General features: G+C 37.8%; 1 protein-coding gene across 30 annotated transcripts in view; it reads right to left on the bottom strand.

Moving 5' to 3' along the window:
* kcnma1a (potassium large conductance calcium-activated channel, subfamily M, alpha member 1a) overlaps positions 1 to 18,843 on the bottom strand; it is a 199,724-nt gene that overhangs the window by 79,609 nt on the left and 101,272 nt on the right. For 29 of the 30 annotated variants that reach the window (XM_036126673.1, XM_036126675.1, XM_036126678.1 and 26 more), the window contains exons 4-8: positions 17,595 to 17,688; positions 14,794 to 14,905; positions 3,366 to 3,441; positions 2,870 to 2,945; positions 1,388 to 1,558 (exon numbers count right to left, since the gene is read on the bottom strand). In XM_036126673.1, coding sequence (XP_035982566.1) covers positions 1,388 to 1,558; positions 2,870 to 2,945; positions 3,366 to 3,441; positions 14,794 to 14,905; positions 17,595 to 17,688 — 529 coding nt within the window. Of the gene's footprint in view, positions 1 to 1,387; positions 1,559 to 2,869; positions 2,946 to 3,365; positions 3,442 to 3,898; positions 4,252 to 14,793; positions 14,906 to 17,594; positions 17,689 to 18,843 lie in introns of those variants that run through there. The other variant, XM_036126695.1, reaches the window with a different exon arrangement.

Genomic DNA, 18,843 nt, shown 5'->3' with positions numbered 1-18,843 from the left:
TTTGCATGATATGTCCCCTTTAACTTGCAAATCTGATGTAGATTTTTTTTAACCTTAGCAGTGGTACTTGAGCACTAAAAACAGACCAAGTACCTCCACTGGTGATTTTACCACAGTCTAAGAACCATGGCTCCAGAGGATACACACTGTGACGGATGTTTACAGCTAGAAATATTAACTGCACTAATTACTAATTGTGTTAGTTACTTACAAAGGATGAAAATGTTTAGTTTCATTTCAAAATCGTTTTGTCTGTTTTAAAATTTGTAAATGTCTGTTTCGCAGCAACTACTCCTTCTCACAGATGCATTGGAAAGTCCTCACTGTTCTGAATAAGCAAAGTATTACTATAGTTAATGACCACTCACAACAGTGAGGCTACAAATAATGCTAATAAGTATGGTTTTTAAAGAGAAATCAGGTCAAAGCTCAACAACGACGGAGACTGGATATCAGACAAAAACTCTTTGATTGGTCCATCTAGAGCAGGGAGTAATGGTAGTGGTCAAATTAGATTTCTGTCTTTATATTTCGTCCAGCCTGTAGTCATTATTCAGCCACTGCTGATGACAGAAAGCTTGCTAAGGTGCTTACATAAAGACTTCCAGAGCTTTCAGCTCTCAGAAAAACACACAATCTATCATCATTAGCATGAAGCCACACATGGTCACACATGTGTTGGTAAGAATCAAACTGTCACGAGTCCAAATTCAGGAAAAAGGAAAATCCTTAATCCAGAGCCCTCCAGCTGCGTGCAAGTATGTGTGAATGAGTGCTTGCAGGTGGGTGCATTCATGCATGCCCATGTTTACATTAATGCGCTTGTGGCAGCCCAACAGAATCCTAGATTATAAGGAGGCAAGAGGTGAGGGAAGGAGTCGGGGGGCTGCGCTTGCTGTGGTACCAGTCAGGCCGGCCTAAGCCTCATCTTCCTGCCCCTGTGTTTGTTGGAAATGTGGGAAGAGACACGAAAGGAGGGGTGTCCTGAAACCGCAACTGCTTTTACAAGAGAATAATATAACAATATTATAAGACAAAAGCATATAGTCTAATTCGACAAATATAGGAGGGACACATAAGGTGAGCAGACAAAGGAGCACTAAGACCTGTAACTAGAGCAGACAGGATACAGTAGGCTAAACACAGGGATACTGTCATAGGTGGATAACATGTACAGGTAAAGACAACAGAGTTTAGATCATTTAAATCTTGAATAATATAACACACTACATTAACATATAATTTATTTCATACAAATTCATTATTCATTAATTAAGAATTATTTACATTGGCAGTCATGGTATAAATTAGGTCTAGATAGTCTTTGGATGGGGACAGGCAGGGTCTAGAAGTGAGGGGAGGACGGGAAGAGAAGTCTGATTTTTACCAAACCGCCGAGGATGAAGAAGACCATAAACAGGCGACCCAAGGTGGTTCTTGCATAGACATCTCCATAGCCCACTGTGGACATTGTCACCATCAGCAAATAGACGCATTCCCAATAAGATAGCGACTGGGAATTTTGAAAGTTTTCCCATGGATCCCCTGAGTTTTCCACCTACAATGGAAATGGCAGCAGAAGTTGTACAAAACAATATGCATGACACCCACCAGCACATCCTGAAATAATATCTTAGAACTGAAAACATCCAGCCAGCTGGGCTCTTTACTTTCCATCACGTCAAGCTTTGACTACCATCTAGTGGTGAAATGTTGAAATGCATGATGTGTTGCTGAACAAGGCTGATCTTGAGTAAAATGAATGAAAAACTATCCAGCAGCTCTGGTCTGGCAGTGAGACTATCACACACACACACACACACACACACACACACACACACACACACACACATATACATATATATGCAATATACAAAATATGCAAAATAAAGGTTAGCAGCATTCACGATATCTACTACATTCTGTCCACAAGGTGTCTTCAGGTGATTGATTTGACTGCTCTGGGATTAAAAACAGTTTTTTGAGTTTGTTGGACTTGGTTTTGAAAGTCCTGAACCTTTATTCTAGATAGGAGTGGAGAAAAAACAATGTGTCTGGTTGAGTAGAGTCTATTGGAATGGCACTGGCTTTCTTTTTGAATCTGCAGGAGTCAACGTCGGCCAGAGAGGGCAAATGATCTAATAACGTGATCCGCTGACCTCGCCACCTGCTGCAGGTTCTTCCTGTTCTGCTGAGAACAACTGGAGAACCACAAAGCACAGCAACACACCGGGAGGCTCTCTGCCACTGACTGGCCAGGAGGTAAACGTTCTCTAACTTCCTAAAGAAATTAAGTCTTTTTTGGGCTTCCCTTATATGGTGCAGGACACGTATGTTCCAGGTGAGGCCAGCAGAGATGTGGATACCCAGGAACTTAAAATTTGTCGACTCTCTGAGCCTCCTTGCTTTCCATCGAGAGGCAATTTATTTGATTTACTCGTTAGTTTTTGACAGAATCATCAGTTGAAAGGTGCCTAAGAGCAGATTAGCTTGATGTGTAAATGTTTTCCAAACCTTCTGAAAGAAGTTCTAACTTGTCTGTCAGATAAAAGAAAATTAGTTAGGATATTTAGGAAAACTTCAGCAACCCCTTCAACTGAAGCCTATCATAAACTGGAAGTTTCTGGAGCCTCTGACCCAATATGTTTAATCCTGGACACCAAATTCTGTGGGTGACATTCATGCTTTCATCCCTCCATGTAACCTTCAGACCAGAACCATACGACCTGTAGTAAGGATATATACTGTGATAAATGTAAAGCTACCAAATTGTGTTCTTCTCTCACAAGCCATTCTTTACTGACGTCATATTCTTCAGTACAGTGTGCATAAGTGGCCATTGGAGTAGACTTTGTAAACGTTCACCTACCAAATGTATGAATCCAGCTGCTGTGAGCCACGTGCTTATGAAGATGGAGCACAGGTTAACCAGCTTGATGGAATTGCTAGTTTGGAGACAGATAAATAGAGAAATTATAGAGAACCATGTAAAGGAAAAAAACTTGTTCAACTTCCAACTTGGTAATCAAAATAAGAATAAATGAACATATTATTTTATAAATAAATGAATATAATATTTTATTCATATATTTTCAAATGCATAAATAAAATACAGACAACCTTTTAAACATGTATACTAATCAAAAACTATTCTAAACTTTGTTTATGAAAAAGAAATGTGTAATTAGTACATATGATGCTACATAAACATACAGAACAATAATTGAGTCCTTAAATTTGTTTTTAAAAAAAAGTTCAAGCTTTTGTCAATCTGAGATACAGATTACTCGATACATATAATAAGGAGGTAATAAAAATGAAAATGTTGTTTTATGTGTCAATAACATGAAAAAAAATGTTCATACCTTGTTTTCAAAATATTTAGGAACTGTAAAATTTCTGAAAACTGAATCAGTCTCAGCGCTCTCAGAAATCTCAAACCTGTTTGAAAGAGAAACACAAAGGAAGAAAGAGGTGAGAATATTGCACGGTGTGTAGCAGCAAGAATGGATTTAAGGGATGGAGAAAAAAAACCTTGACAATGGAGCATGTGGACAGAACAAATGGTACAAAACATGACATTTTATCATTGCTGGAAAAATATTCAGAAAATGATCAAAGTTAAAAGGAAACCACGGGGTGGGGTGGGGGGGGGGGGGGGTCAGGAAAAGCAGAAACGACTGAATGTTATGACGCCCTCTCACTGTTGTGTTACGTAACATGTCTGATCCCATGAAAGATGCATGTGTCCATGTCTGTGAACTCTGTGTGATAAGAAGTCCCGCCAACATAATCTGAACAATCAGAAATATCCCTAATCATTTTATAAAATATTATTCAGACTACCAAATAAAACCACATCCCGAGCATATGGAAGCACCAACGCTAAAACTCTTACCCCAGTTGGAGAGAATGTGCAAACAGGACCAAAGTGAGTGGTAAAATCCAGTTTGCCCTCCCTTGTGATCATGCCCGTGATGGCTCTGCCTCACCCTGTATCCATTCTGAAAGAGATCGCCACAGGACTTTTTTCGCCTCCAGGTCTCCTGGAGGTTCTCTAAGTTAACGTCGCACTGTGTGCGGCGGTAGACGAGCAGCTTAGGAGGAATCATTGTTTTAAATCCTCTGACGGAGTCAAGAAAATGATTCAAGATCAATTCTGTCTACGTTTCTCCTCAAACGACGTAATCGTCCCGACCAAAAACTGTCGAGGGCTTCGGACAGAAGAGCTCGGAAAGAAAGCAGAAGGAAAACGTTTATCGTGACAGTCCAGTCACAGACTGTCTACATGATCAAAATGTCAGCTCTAATAAGAGTGTTTTTTTTCCCTCTCAGTTGTGTTACAGTGCCCTTAATCCCCACTACACAAACCGATTTACCTTTCTCCAGGCCCCTGTCAGAGCATTACTGGTAACTCCTGCAAAGCTCTCTCTCTCCCACTCTCCATCACCACACAGCTGTGTTGCACCTAATTTTCAAAAAGGGCTGCATCCTGCCAAGGATTAGCAGATATGAAAATAATGCAGCGGAGGAAAAAACCAATAATCCTTATTCAAAAGAGGGGGTGTTCTGCTTTCATTGTAATATTTCAAATCCACTCCAATGTGGGAAAATCTGTAGCAGAACCACTTGATAATGAATATCTATTACTTTTATTGTCTTTATTATATTTATGTATTGTGTATTTTTTAGCAAAACCACAATAAAGCTAGCGTTAAATTCAGAGTTTGGAAAAAGATGTCACAGTGAATCAAAGCCAACATCTATAACAGCACCAAAACAAGAACAACATTTCCACAGTTAAAGCATCGTGAATAAAAAATAAATAGTGTTTCAGTCAACTTATATTAAATAATTTTAAAGACCAACACTTTTTGTTTCAAGTCTGTACTTCTCTGTGTATAATGTTTTTCTCGGTTACAAATGTTCTTGTACTCTTGTCTCTGCTGCTACACGTCAATGAGAGAAAATTCAATTAAATTAATATCAACTCTAGAGGAGATCTAGAGGTCAAAGTCTTCCCTAAAGTGTTTAAAGCAAAATTTTTAAATTAATTTGAAAAAAAATAATAATCAGATTTTAAAAATATCTGATTAATGATAGAACATGTTATACAGAATAACCGTGATTTTACACAATATATTAAAGATACTAATAAATAACACATCGGGGCCACTGTGGCTCGGTGGGTGTAGTTGTTTTGCAACCAGAAGGTTGTGGGTCCCAGCTTTCCACTGTGACATGTTGATGTACCCCTTGGCAAGGCACTTACCCTAAAGTTGCCTAGCGATCTGCTTACCGGTGTGTGAATGTGTGCGATTGGGTGATTGGGTCTAAAGTGCTTTGAGTAGTCAGTATGACAAGAAAAGTGCTGCATAAATTCAGTCTACTTACCACTGTCAGAGTGAAATACTAATTTATAATATTTAATTTACACACTCAAGTTAATCATAATTGGGAAATAATTAAATGCAAATGCAGAGTTCTTTAAATCCCAGATCATTTATATATTGGCTAACGTAATGTCCGGGTGTGAGCTAATCAGTCTGCTCCTGCCAAACTAACCCTTCACCATATGAAGCTGTCATTCAACAAACACCAGTAATCTCAACGCTATAGAACATCACTGGGATTAATTAGAGCAGAGGCTGCAAGCCAGGCCCTCTTGACCAACATCTGTATCTAACTTGGTAAATGCACTTGTGGAAAGATGCTCAAAAATTCCAATAAACATGTTCCTAGACTATGGGGGAAGGCAGAGGGTGGGTTAAAATCCTTTTGATTATTAGTGTGTGAAGGCGGATGAGCCATGAGAATTATCACGAGGATGAAAAGGAATGTTATTTGTTATTATTTGAATGTCTTACAGAGACTTTGATATCTATCCTTTTTATATCAAAAGTATAGATATCAGAAGTGCAGATTATGATGTCCAGAGCAAATAACTGATGTCAAGTGTGAACTTAAATGTCTTGGAACTTATATGAGAACTTAGATTTATTTCAACAGACAGTATTTACAAAACCTAAAAAAAACACAAGGTTGTTTTCTTTCTATTTTTTTTTTTTGATCACATGTTTCTGCAAAACAATTAAACAACTAAGAACTTGTAGCAGTCTTACCTCTTAATTTCTTATCTTTAGGTTTTAGGTGGTGCAACTTGTTCCTCACAGACATTACATTGTGTTTGTTCATTTAATTATTTCTTGACCTGATATGACTTCTCGCTTCTGGAACGTACAGACAGTTTATTGTGCTGAAACCCAGCAACCAAAACATAAGAAATACCTATTTATGTGGGTTTTGGAGGTTTTTATTCATACTTTAGACCATAAACGTAGAATAAAGTGAGGGGAATTTGTAATTGATTAAAAAATGTTGAGCTCTGCAAACTGCAAAGCGGGGTTAAAGCTCATTTCCTGAAGTTAACCTCTGATTAATAATGTGTCTCTAAAAACAACCAGGGCACTTGGAAATGCCTTGAAAAGGCCTCCTTAAAATACTCTAAGTGCTGTACAGTAGAGGATAGAAAATGGCTATATTTCTGCAGTTCATAGAAATAAGTGAATTAATGTAGTAATTTGTAATATAGTGCTAGAGTAATAGAAAATCCATCTTTCTTCATTCTGTAATTGTAACCAAAATATATAAAATAATAAATTCAAATAAAAATAACTCATAAATGAAAAGGGAAAAAAGAGTCTTTGGTTTCTAAAGCAGGAGGCTAGCTGGGTGCTGTCTGATGCTAACATAAATCCTTAATAATCATTCACAAAACAAAGGTTGGTTAAGTCTCATTAATAGTAATATCAGACACTTATAATTCAAGAGTAATGCCTTGCATCACATAGTCGGGTCTTTATAAAAATAAGTACCCCCCCCCCCCCCCCAGATCGCTTTTAAAAAGAATTATTGTACACACAGGATCGTTTTGAGAAAAGCTTTAATCTGCACAAACCCACACAAATACGATTGAGTGTTGTATTAAACATGCCAAAGGCATAGGTAGGAAGGGCACCCGAAGCTACAATCCATGTCAGCCAATCAGAATCCTTCCAAACAATGGTGACGTTACGCCCCTGTATTGGTAGGAAGAGTTGATGTAAAACAGATGACCCCAAAGAGCTCTTCCTCCTTTGCATCTCAACACTTTGGTGCAGCTGGGCTTCTTAAAACAAACAAGCACAAATCATCTGAACCAACTGTAATGTTTATAATGTTGCATTTATTTATTATCTATTTACTTTGAAGTCTCGATACTGAGGTAAAGACAGGAAATGCTGTGTGGGGGCCCGCGTAACATCAGTTGGAAATGGACAATAGGAGATGATTTAATGGTGATTATTTAATAGATTTAATTGTAGGGAATGTGTCCGCTTTAACATTGATTAGACACATAAAGTTGATCAGAACACCAACATAATAATCAGTACCCACCGTGATAGTATTTGTTGAAAACCAGACCTGCACTGCATGGGCAAGTCTTTAACAATGGCTGCGCATTAAAATGTATTAGCTTTCCCAGATATCTCCCTACTTGTGCGCGAGGCCTAAATCTGAGCTTCTTTCACCAACTATAAGGCTGGATACAGCTGTTATTTATTTTGAATGGATCTTGTAGAAAATAAGACACGACTATATTGCGATATGGTGTATTTATAAATTTTTAAGGTGTGCAAAAAAAACATTATGTACTACAATCTTTCTTGTAAAGAAGCTATAATGTAATTGTTGTTAGTTGGGTTTTATTTGTATAGATATCTCTGCCCCATAGGCTGGTGGATTTCACTGTAGATTGGCAACTCTGTGATTTAGGCTGTTTTTGATAGAAGAATAATTGTGTTAATAAACGCTTATCTAAAGACAGTGCAGTTTTCAATACATATAGGAAGTGGGAAAATGTAGTTTGATGTTGTTTGATAAAAAGAAATCAGAAATTGGTGAAATTAGTAAAAGATCAGAGTTTTACAAAATCAGAGAATGTCAAAAAAATCTCTAGAAAACCACATTTATTTTATTTTTAAGATTACCAATGGTATGGTTTTTTTTAAGCTTATGAATAGGCTGCAATGTTTTGGAGCCATGTTCAAATTAATCCTTAAGCCTTCCTTTGCTGAATAATAGTGACATAGCTTTGCCTCTTAACCTGAACCGAGACAGCCCTAAATTAGTAATCCCACCACACACCTAACCACACTGTAATATAACGCTGCTTTTGCTCAGTTAGTATAAAGCATCTGTGTTTGTGTTGTACTGAGCATCTGTGTATGTTAGCAGTATTTTTTCTATGTCTAACACTCTGCGTTTGTGGTACAAATGTCTGTTTCTATTGCAGAAACAGGTAAAAACAGAAAATTAAAGTATATCAAACACAAATAAAACAGATGCGCTCAAAAGTCCCTTCTAACAAGCGCTTAATATATGCCTTAGCATCCACGTGTTTAAAATAAACAGCTCAATGAAATTCTCTTCCTATGAGCACGTGATTTTGAATGTGAAAATCTCTTTTTAACGCAAGCCAAATCCTCTTGCACTGTCGACTATCGGGAACACACACGTGTCAGCTCACATGACGCTTATTCAAGAAGGCTTTTACGGCCTGTGCCAACGCTTGCTTCATTGAGGCTTTAAGAGGCGCGGCCTCTTAGTCACACATTTTGGCAGGGTCGTTTTATCAATCAGCAGTCGGAGATGTTTCATCTGGGACAGTACTGACAGTCAACTAGGGCAGGCTTAGGTTACATGATGTTGCACTGCTCTTACTGAGCAAACACTGAACAGGAGGCCAACACATCTTTGGGCTTTGACGGTAGTTATAACTTACTTGCTTCCTCTGAACGGGCTTGTAAGGCATACGAGCCGACGCCCTTGTCAGGCACATAAGCCTCTTTCAACACCATAATTCAAGGGATATGATTTTGGTATAACAATAGTCCACTAGGAGGCAGTAGATGCTGCCTCAAAGCTACAACGCTTACATGTCAACAATGTTTTTTTTTCCACCCTGCAGTACACAGCTGACTATCAGCAGACATATTTGCATCGTCGAATAATTTATTAATACATGATTTGAGTCATTTTTTTGTCAAAGTGATTTCATGTTGCAGATGGAGGAGAGTGTGAAAGCCAAGGCTCAGTAGCCACAAGATCTACGACCATCTTTCACACAGCCACATGCTTTTTTTCCCACCCAGTCGCTCCCTTGAGAAAACATGGGTTCAAGTGGTTTTAAAGAAAGATTAATTTCTCTTTCTGTACAAGCAGAACTCTACATGCTCTTCTAACATTAGTCACACGTCGTTCTTTTCTTTATCAACGTCCAATTTGCAGGAGCAGAAGGAACAGGATGTGAACCGCAACAAGAGCATTAATTCCCGTGCAGATACTCTACATTAGGAGTGGAGAGCAGAACCTCCGGTGGTGGTCTTTGGACCAGCACACCTCCAGCAGACTTCACACTCAGTTTACAGAGTGAAAGAAAGGGTTCCGTAATTGTGATGTACTACACTGACTGTAAGTTCCTTAACGGTGAAAGTGATCCTTGGGGAATTAGAAGCACAAGACCCATTCCTTACAGCCACTCTGACCCCCCCCCTCTTGTACTTACCTAAATTAAATTAGTACCAGTTATAGATTAATACATCTGAGCACCGTCAGGTGTCCTATAGAAAGCATAGGAAGATGAAGTAAATGTCTTACTTCCTATACAATAAATGTTGTTTTAATCTCAGATTCTAAATTGGACACACATATATTTCTGACTCTTGGCCCCCTAATTGTTTTTATTTTGCATTCACAACATAACCTGATTCCCTTGTTATTTCAGGGTATCTGAGGTGTATTATAAATTCTGTCCTTGACTGAGTCTGAATACTAACAAATACTTAGCACACCATTGGTATTCTGAAAGCTATTAACAGCCTGGTGGGGTACACCAGAACCCACTGCAGAGCTACACACAGTTTATTTAGAAATCTATGCTTTTCAGCAGTTTATGTAGCATTTTCCTCATGGACAGGGGCATGAAAAGATAGCATTACAACTGGAAGTAATGATATGTAAAAAGCCTTTTTTTATTGCAGTAGTATGATCTCATAACTGATATTTAGGGAAATCCAGCCTTTAAATTGAGCCGATTTATACAGTGGAAAATAGTCACACAGAAAAAAAATATCAGTTTTTAGCAAATCAACATAGCACTGCTGTTTATAATAATAATATAATGTATAATAAAATATTTTATAATTCGTATAACTTCCTATAACCTTCTATGCCCATTGGACAGCTAAACTGTCTCATAAAGCTGAAGCATTCAACCCTTCAGAGTCCTGGGCAGTGGCGGCTTGTCAGCAGGGGGCAGTAGGTTGGCACCCCAATCAAAATTGCAGGAAAAAGCGAGGACACGGTAAGCATAATTTCTGAAATAACAAAGTAACCTGTTCTATCATAAAATGTGTTTAAATTTTGATTCTGTGCCAGACAGGTGAGTATGTATCCTTCCAAACGTTTGACTTCATGCTGATCTCTAATTGGTTACCTAATTACTTATTTGTTTGGTGAAATGAGACTAAACTTGCAGTAACATTTAGTAAACTATGTGTCTTTACTTTTGTGAAAGTAGGACAAAAATTATGTTTCTTTCAAGTGACTGATTGACTTTTCACTTTTTGCAGCAGTTGTCTAACAGTTATGGATTTGTTTTAACTCCCTTACCTTCCTCCTCAATGCACAATGCACATTGTTGTTTAAAACTCTTTATTTATTGCTTTCACAGTAGATACTGGAACTTAAATTAAATTCTAAATAAAATAAACATGTTTTAATGTTTAAAAGATAGGCCACTTTATTTGGTGCACACACTGCTTGAAATATCACTACTTCTAAATTATTTAACTAAATGCTGCTTGATCTTACGCTTATTTACAACCACAACCAAAAGTTGCTTAAAGGAGTATTGCACACATTTTGAAGTTAAATATTATTTATTTTCTTTACCATATATGCCCTTACAATAGCCGTGATGTGTAAAATGAGTTCTTCTATTTACTGCAGTTGCGTCTATAGACTCCATTAGTCGTTTCATGAGAGAATGATTCGGGCTGAATCTTCTGGGCGTGGATGTGACGCGCTGCGCGCTCTCGTTCACCCTGCTACTTTGTTGAGACTTTATTGCCATTGAACCATTAACGAGAGAACACCGGCAACTGTTTTAGAAGATGGAACACAAACGACCAGACAAGCGCATCTCAGACCCCATCACAGACTTCACAAGAGTACAAAAAAAATAAAAAAAATCTCTAGTGCCACCAAAAGGGTAAAATTGGAGTCTGATTGGCGACGGAACCAGACCAGAGTACATTTCGGGGCAATCATAGTGGGGTTTGTAGCCAGAATGAGGCAGGAACAGCTGTCAGTGAGACTGACTACAGAAGTGGAAAGGGAATTGCGTCCCTCTCAAGTAACTGGAGAACAAATGGTGGTGTCACGTGAAATTGCCAATAAAACAGAAAAAAAGATGATAAGTTGCTTTTTTGAAAATGAATAAATCAGTGGAGCAGGGGTCTGAAACGTTGCTGGCAATACCACTGCTGTGACACAGAGTGTAACCCTCCTCAGAAAGGAGGGAGTGAGGGGTTGTGTTTGTCTTTTTCCTATGGACCCTGCAATTTGTGGAAGTTTCAGCCAAGCAGAGTGATTCGTTCGAACGGCAAGGATTGTTTTTGTTATCAAGAGAGACCCAAACTTTTGTGATCGCTAAGCAGACCAGGTCAGAAAATTATTTATATGTATTATATAATAAAATAATCCTGAGAAGACATTACGCCTTTAGAAAAAGAGTGAATTCGCAATGCTAGCTTTTTTGACTGGTGTCATTTCAACTTGTCACCAGAGGGGGCTGACGTCAGCAAAAATCCTGGAACTTGCACATTGCACCTTTAACTGCGTAAAGATTTAAAAAACTTCTTCAACATGTTTTCTACATTGTAATTGAAAAGAGTGGATAATCACTTACGGTGACTTTTTCAGAAGCCATTTCTCTATAAGACCATATTTTTAATCTAGACACTACAGTCTGGAGAGACTAATGATTAAAAACAGAGATTTGGACAATCCCCCCCCCCCCCCCCCCCAAAAAAAAAAAAATAAAAAACATTTTCAGTTTATCAGTGTTTGTAGACCTAACAACCTTCATTTCATTAGAAATCTGCATCAAATTTGGTTTTAAATAATTTTCTGCCTTTTTACACAATTCTGTTGTTGGCTTACTTTTTTGTTTGTTTTTATTTTCTATTGTCTTGAATAACTTCACCTCTCCCAATCTTTCTGCTGTTTAAACTTTTTATAACAGGGTGATTAAAAAAAGCAGGACAAATATTAATCCAAAGGCATGAAAAGTGTAAAAGATTCTCTGATTTCTCTCGGGAATTATATAACATTTTATCAGACAAAAATGATCAAATGCAGCTGTATTACTTCACCAAAATGAAATACATCATGCATCAATCCCAGCGTAAGGATTCTTAATATTCATAGGTGATTCCTCAATAAAAACATTTGCCAGTAGTCGCACAGTTGTTTCAAACCCTTTCATCACCCTAATCAAGACCCTGCCGCCCACAGCTTCCTTGGGCTGAGATGAAGACACCTTACATCAGGAACAGCAGAAAGGAGAAAACCGGCGTTTGCTTTCATAATTCATTATACAGGCCTTTTTTTAATGAAAATCTTTGACCCTTCCTAAGAAAACTTCCATTAAATAAGACTTAAGTCCAACAACTGAATCATTATAAATATTTACTATCAAAGTAATACTGCTTAAAAGTCATATTAAACATCCATATCAAATGAAAAATAATCACTAACAAAAGCACACCAAGGTCCCAGTAAAATAACTGAAGTGCATCACAAATTACCCCACAATGCTCACAGGTGAAAAGCTAACAAGATGTAATATGCTAATAAATATCCTAAATATCGACATCATGAGACAAAACTACGGTACATTACTGTTGCTAAGACTAATCTAAAAAAGTACGAACGATGAGTCAGTAACGCATATCATTTTCTAACATTAGCTACATATACATGGACAAACGTAATCACAATAAAGGGCTGATCAGAATAAAACCGTCATGTAAACAAGCCAATTAGAAATTTTACGATCGGATTAAGTTCAATCGGTATGAAATTGTAATCCCAATGAGAGGGGTGGTTTATACCAATTGATAATCCGATCAACGTTCAAACAAACACTTGTCAGGCTCAAGTTATTCCGAATGTGGCAAAATGACCCAAGTGTGCATGTGCTCCCAACATGAACGTGGCATATTTGTGCGTTGGTGAGCGACAAAAATAACTCGAAAAGCAAAACTGTCATAGCTGCTGATACAACCTTTCTATTTGAGGACTATTATGTGTCAATTTTGGGAACTGATATAGCCTCTTGAAATAGCCTATTGAAAGTGTTGGCTAAAAAATCCTAATCTCTTATGATTAGCACCGAGTTTTTTCAATGTCTTATTGGAAGTAGAGAGACAGTGGACCCAAAAAAGAACAGACTTGGAAAGAAACTCTTTTCACTGCAGTATAATTTAGGTCACAGTTCTCTAACACATTTGGAAAAGTAGGTCATTATGTAATGCAGGTTAGGGTGTTTTCCAGTCTGCTCATCCATGAGTGAGTGCAGCAATGTATGCTGGGATCACACATGCTTGTGCGTTTTTTTGTGTGGGCATGAATGAGCCTATTAGAGGACAGTTATTGATTGCTGTGAGGTATTACAGGTACAACACTTTAACACAACAATTACTAATGAATCTAAAGAGCAGTCACACACGTGCCCACGCACACACAAACAAGAGAACCACAGCCCCATTCTTTCACTCCCATCAGTCCATTCACTCTGCTGCGTCTGCGTTAGCTGAAACATCAGAGGAACCTAGCCCTGTCACTTCTAATGACGAGGGAAAGTTGAATGCAGCCTCAAGCAACAGGACCTCAGAGACATGCCCCCACCAAAGGAGAGACAGACGGGGGACCGGGAGGCAGAGGGAGAGAGGTGGAGTTATAAAAAAAAACAAAAAAAACAAAAGGAGGGCATGCAGGGATAGAAAGCAAAATGGAAGGTGAAAACTTGGTTTGCTAAACATTTCCTTAGATCAGTGGTTCTCAAAGTGTAGGCCCCTTTTGGTGGGGGGTTCAGCCTTGCCTTTTTTTGTCCAGAAAATCCAGGACATGCACATTGTGCAGTGCATAAAAGGACCTTTGCAATTAGTAAAACTGTGATACAGTAATCACTGCAGATTTAGAACTGAGGAGACTTAATAGTTTTTGCAAAATAATTGCACTTGTTCTTTATTCAGTCTTTGTTAGTCAGGTTGCACCTTATTGTTCTTGTATTGAAAAGGTGCTAAGTGGATAAAAGGGTTGTTGTACTGAGTGCATGTGATACTATTAAATTAGTTAGCACAAACTGATTGATTTATCCCTTTAACAAAAAATGGATGGATGGATGGTTGAATATATATATACATATATATATATATATATATATATATATATATATATATATATATATATATATATATATATATATATCCATCCATCCATCCATCCATTTTCTAACATGCTTATCTCTATTGGGGTCGCGAGAGGTGATGGTGCCTATCTCTGTCAATAGCGAGAGGCGGGGTATATATACATAAAATATGTGATTGCACTGCTGAAATGTTTTCATTCTTCAAAGGAAAAGATAAAAAACTTTGAGAACCCTTGCCTAGGATATAAACTTACCAAGCCAGCTTCTGTTTAGGTAGACGGAGACAAACACAGGAGGAACAGTGAAGAAGTCGACCACCGAGTTGACCTCCAGCCAGAACCACAGCTTGTCGTTGGCTGCTATAAACTGCCAGACAAAAACATGACAACAATACCACTCAGCAAAGCAACTAACTTAATTTTGCACAAAAAATATAGGAGTTCTATAACAAAAAAATTAAGTCACCATCAATTGTATATGATTTATTGAATTTAAATGTGTAATATTAGAGAAAAAAATATTTAAACTTGATAATTTGGTATTACTGAGAATAATAAAACAAACATTTTGCAGGATGCTGCAGATTTTATGTAAAACAGTTACAACATTGGTGCATTGTGTATGCAGTGCCTTGAATTCAGCCTTCATATATCTTGAGCACCATTGATTGTCATTTTATGTGATAGACTTGCACAAAGAATTCATGGTTTTCAAAAAGTCGGGGGGAAAATATCCTGTTCATGTGTATTCAGTCTCTTTTACTTGGATGCCGCTGAATCACAATCATCTCAGCATAAATCCATCTGTTCTGTGAAGACCACAGAGGTTTTATAGTACAGCTGCAATTTATCAGCACATGGTCATCTTCCTAAACTGACAGGTGTAGCAAGGAAAATGTTTATTATAAAATCAGTCAAAAGGCCCAATATAACTCTGGAGGAGCTGCAGAGATCCACAGCTGAAGTGGGAAAACCTATCAACAGGACAACTGTTAGTAGTGCACTCCAGAAATCTGGCTTTAGAGGCCAAATAAGCTATTGTTAAAAGAATTGTATAAAACGTACAGTCAAAAGGTTTGCAATAGCCAAAGGGACAAGGTGTATAAGAATGTGAACTGATAGGAGAAGATCAAAATGAAACTTTTTGGTTTACATATGTGGAGATGAACTATTTCTGCACCTCAACCAAAACACATGTAGATTTATTCCGATGATTAATCAAGTGATCGGATAAACAAATTTACAACCTGTAGATTTTTAACATAATTACTTAAGCTTATTTTATGAGAATTAGAAATAAAGGAAAAATGCAAATACTGTAATACTATTCTTTTTCTGAATGACAAGGATAAATCTTCAGCTAAATAGTTCCAGGATCAAAATGTTAATAAACTGGAAAGCCCTTTCCGGTTGTCTTAGCAGCAATATACGACAGCTGCCTTTGTAGTGAAAATGGCCACACACAAAAAAGAAAATGCATAAACTTCCACTTGCATATTAGATTCTGGATTTTTTTCTAGATTACAAAGCATAATTGTGTTCATATAAAACAGGCTAAATTCTTTTTTTTAGTCCACAAATAGACAATAAAATAATTACACATTCATCAAAAAGGTAAACAGCTAATTTAAATTCAGGCATAATAAATACTGCTTTTTATAAAACTTTTACCTATGTTTAATAGAATAGAAATACCTTTACTGTCCCATAGTGGGGAAATTCAGGTGTGAATGAGGCAAAAACAGGTAGGCCTAGACACCAGACTTAACACAAGATTAATTAATATGAAAAAAGCTACATTTAGAGTTAAACTGTGCAGCAGAAGAAAAAGAAAAATACAGTGCAATTAATAATAGATAAGGCATATTCAGATAAAAATGAAGTGTTCAAGTTAAAAATTGAAGAAAAATCAGTAGTTGATTTACGTAACAATGGAATGTTTTAGTCAATCTTTTTTTGTTCCACAAGTTAACAAAAAAACTGCAAACACATCAACAGAACCAAACTCTCCTCTAAATTGGCTGCACTGACCATGTCTCTGCAGGTTTGTAGTGGAACCTGCATTTAAAGTTATTTTCATTCTGCTTCGTTGTGAAACTGCTTCATGAAAGGTGGGGGCTGAGCAGTGAGAAGATGCGCTAATCTTCGTTAGCTAGAAACTCAGTAGATAGATACCAGGCAGTTTTCTTTTCTGGTAAATTTTGTGTCCCTACACCTTTGAACTTTAGGTCTCTTTTCTATGCTGCTTTTTGCCCGTTGTTTTCTGTCTCCAAAGCAGATAACCACACTTGGCATCCATGTGTTGGCAGACTAGGCTATCATTAATGTTAGCCGCTTGGGCAGAACACAGTGCGCTGAATAAATAAATGATGTAACGAAGCTTCGAGGCAGATGGTTTTGCCTCGATGAATTTTAAGACTCGAGGTCCTTGAATCATTCGATGAACCGTGACAGCCCTAAACCCATGATTCATGCAGTGAAACATGGTCATGGCAGCATCATACTGTGGTGATGCTGTTCCTCAGCAGAGACAAGGAAGCTGATCAGATCGAGCGGGAAACATGGCCAGCGCTAAATAAAGTGCAATCCTGGAAGAAAACATGTTATAAGCTGCGAAAGACTTAGGAGTGGGCCAGGTGTTCATCTTCCAGCAGGGCAATGACCCTAAATATACAGCCAGAGCTGCAACCCAGTGGTTACTATTAAAGCATACTGATGTGTTACAATGGCCCAGTCAAAGTCCAAACCTAAAACCAAGTGGCAAGAGTCGAATACTGATGCTAGACAAAACCCAGTTGACCTGCAGATGGAATAGCAGTACAATGTGTTTTGTTTAGCTGAAGGGGGCTGAATAAAATGCTATACGCACCTTTCCCAATTTTATTTGTAAAAAATCCTGGAAAGAATTAAAGAATTTCTTCTGACTTCACAAAACGGGTTTGTGGTTGAAGTGAAATAAGCTGTGAATAAGTGGAATGATGGGTTTCGCAAGGCGCTGTACATGTGAGTATACTGCATACGTAGGTCTGTGAAGGTATGCGCGTGTGTCAGCTTACCCGCAAGCCAAAGTACAGAAGGAAGAAGACGTTGAAGGCCATGTCGATTTGTAGCGTAAAATCGTCGTAGAAGTGCTGGCAGGATTCTATGGGACTGAAACACAGAGACAGAAAGGGGGAGAGGAGAACATTAATGCAAGGGTCAAATGCTCATGAAGTGATAACGTCTTTCCTATTGAAAACCCAGAATGAGAAAGGCTTTAATTAAATGACACTGACAATGTCAAGCGATGTTGTTCATCAAACGTGGATTAAAAAGAGTCACAGTCTCACAACTTACTAAGCAACATCCTGTTGGTACCACTAGTTAAATCAAAATGCTAAGTTAAAAACTTCAACACTCAATTCCAAAGTTCAGCATCGCCACTTGACAATTACTGTTTTATTGGTTCCGTGTTTTTCGATCCACGGAGCCAGACGAGGACTGGGAGTCACATTAAAAGCCTCCACTGCGGTGCCAATCACACGCAGATGAAACAGCCGAGAAAGAACTGAAGCTCCTGGTTGCTTTGATGCAACAGAACTTGCAGCAGGGATGAATTATTTAGCGCCTGTCAAAATCAAATATTATAAAGGATATTTCCTCCACTAAAGAGAATCCAGGAGTGAGCTTTTTCTTTTTTTTTTTTCTTTTTTTTAATAGACTGGAGTTGAGTGACTTCTAATCTGTTTGTTCTGCCAGAAAATGTGCCTTTGTATAAACAGAGTGATGATTACCCATTAGGAAGTGCCTGAACACAAAACAAGTAATCAGCTCACACCATTGTTCAACCTGATGTGGGCTCATAGCATTTTGCTTCAGAGTAATGGGGGAAATCCTATCGTTACAAAAGCAGCAAGCTGCATAATGCTTTGGCTGACTATTGCCAACGCCTGGGAAATGCATAGACTCCTGAGAGTGAATACTTACAAGTTAATTATGTTTACAATAAACCCCACCATCCATGTGTTTGTAACAAGACTGAGATACATAATCAAGTTTATAGCATGATGCCACCTTGCAGAGGTAGGAAAAAGTGAGGCTTTATCTTTTGATTAGCATCCCATTTAACCCCATGATGCTTCATTAAAGAGGATGACCGACCAATTAATTCCTGATCGAGTGGGTTGACTCAAGAACATCCCTGCTAACTAATGTGACTTTTAGAATAAAAAGAAAATCTGTCTAAGCAACAGTTTGTTTTAAGTTAAACAGAATAAAAAAAAAACATAGTTCTTATGGTTTTAGAATGAAGTTGTGCAGCTTTCC

This window comes from Fundulus heteroclitus, chromosome 22 (assembly GCF_011125445.2).
Source record: "Fundulus heteroclitus isolate FHET01 chromosome 22, MU-UCD_Fhet_4.1, whole genome shotgun sequence".
In the NCBI taxonomy this organism is placed as follows: domain Eukaryota; kingdom Metazoa; phylum Chordata; class Actinopteri; order Cyprinodontiformes; family Fundulidae; genus Fundulus; species Fundulus heteroclitus.
Note: the sequence above shows the minus strand (reverse complement) of the source record. Positions and strands in the feature narration are given on the sequence as shown.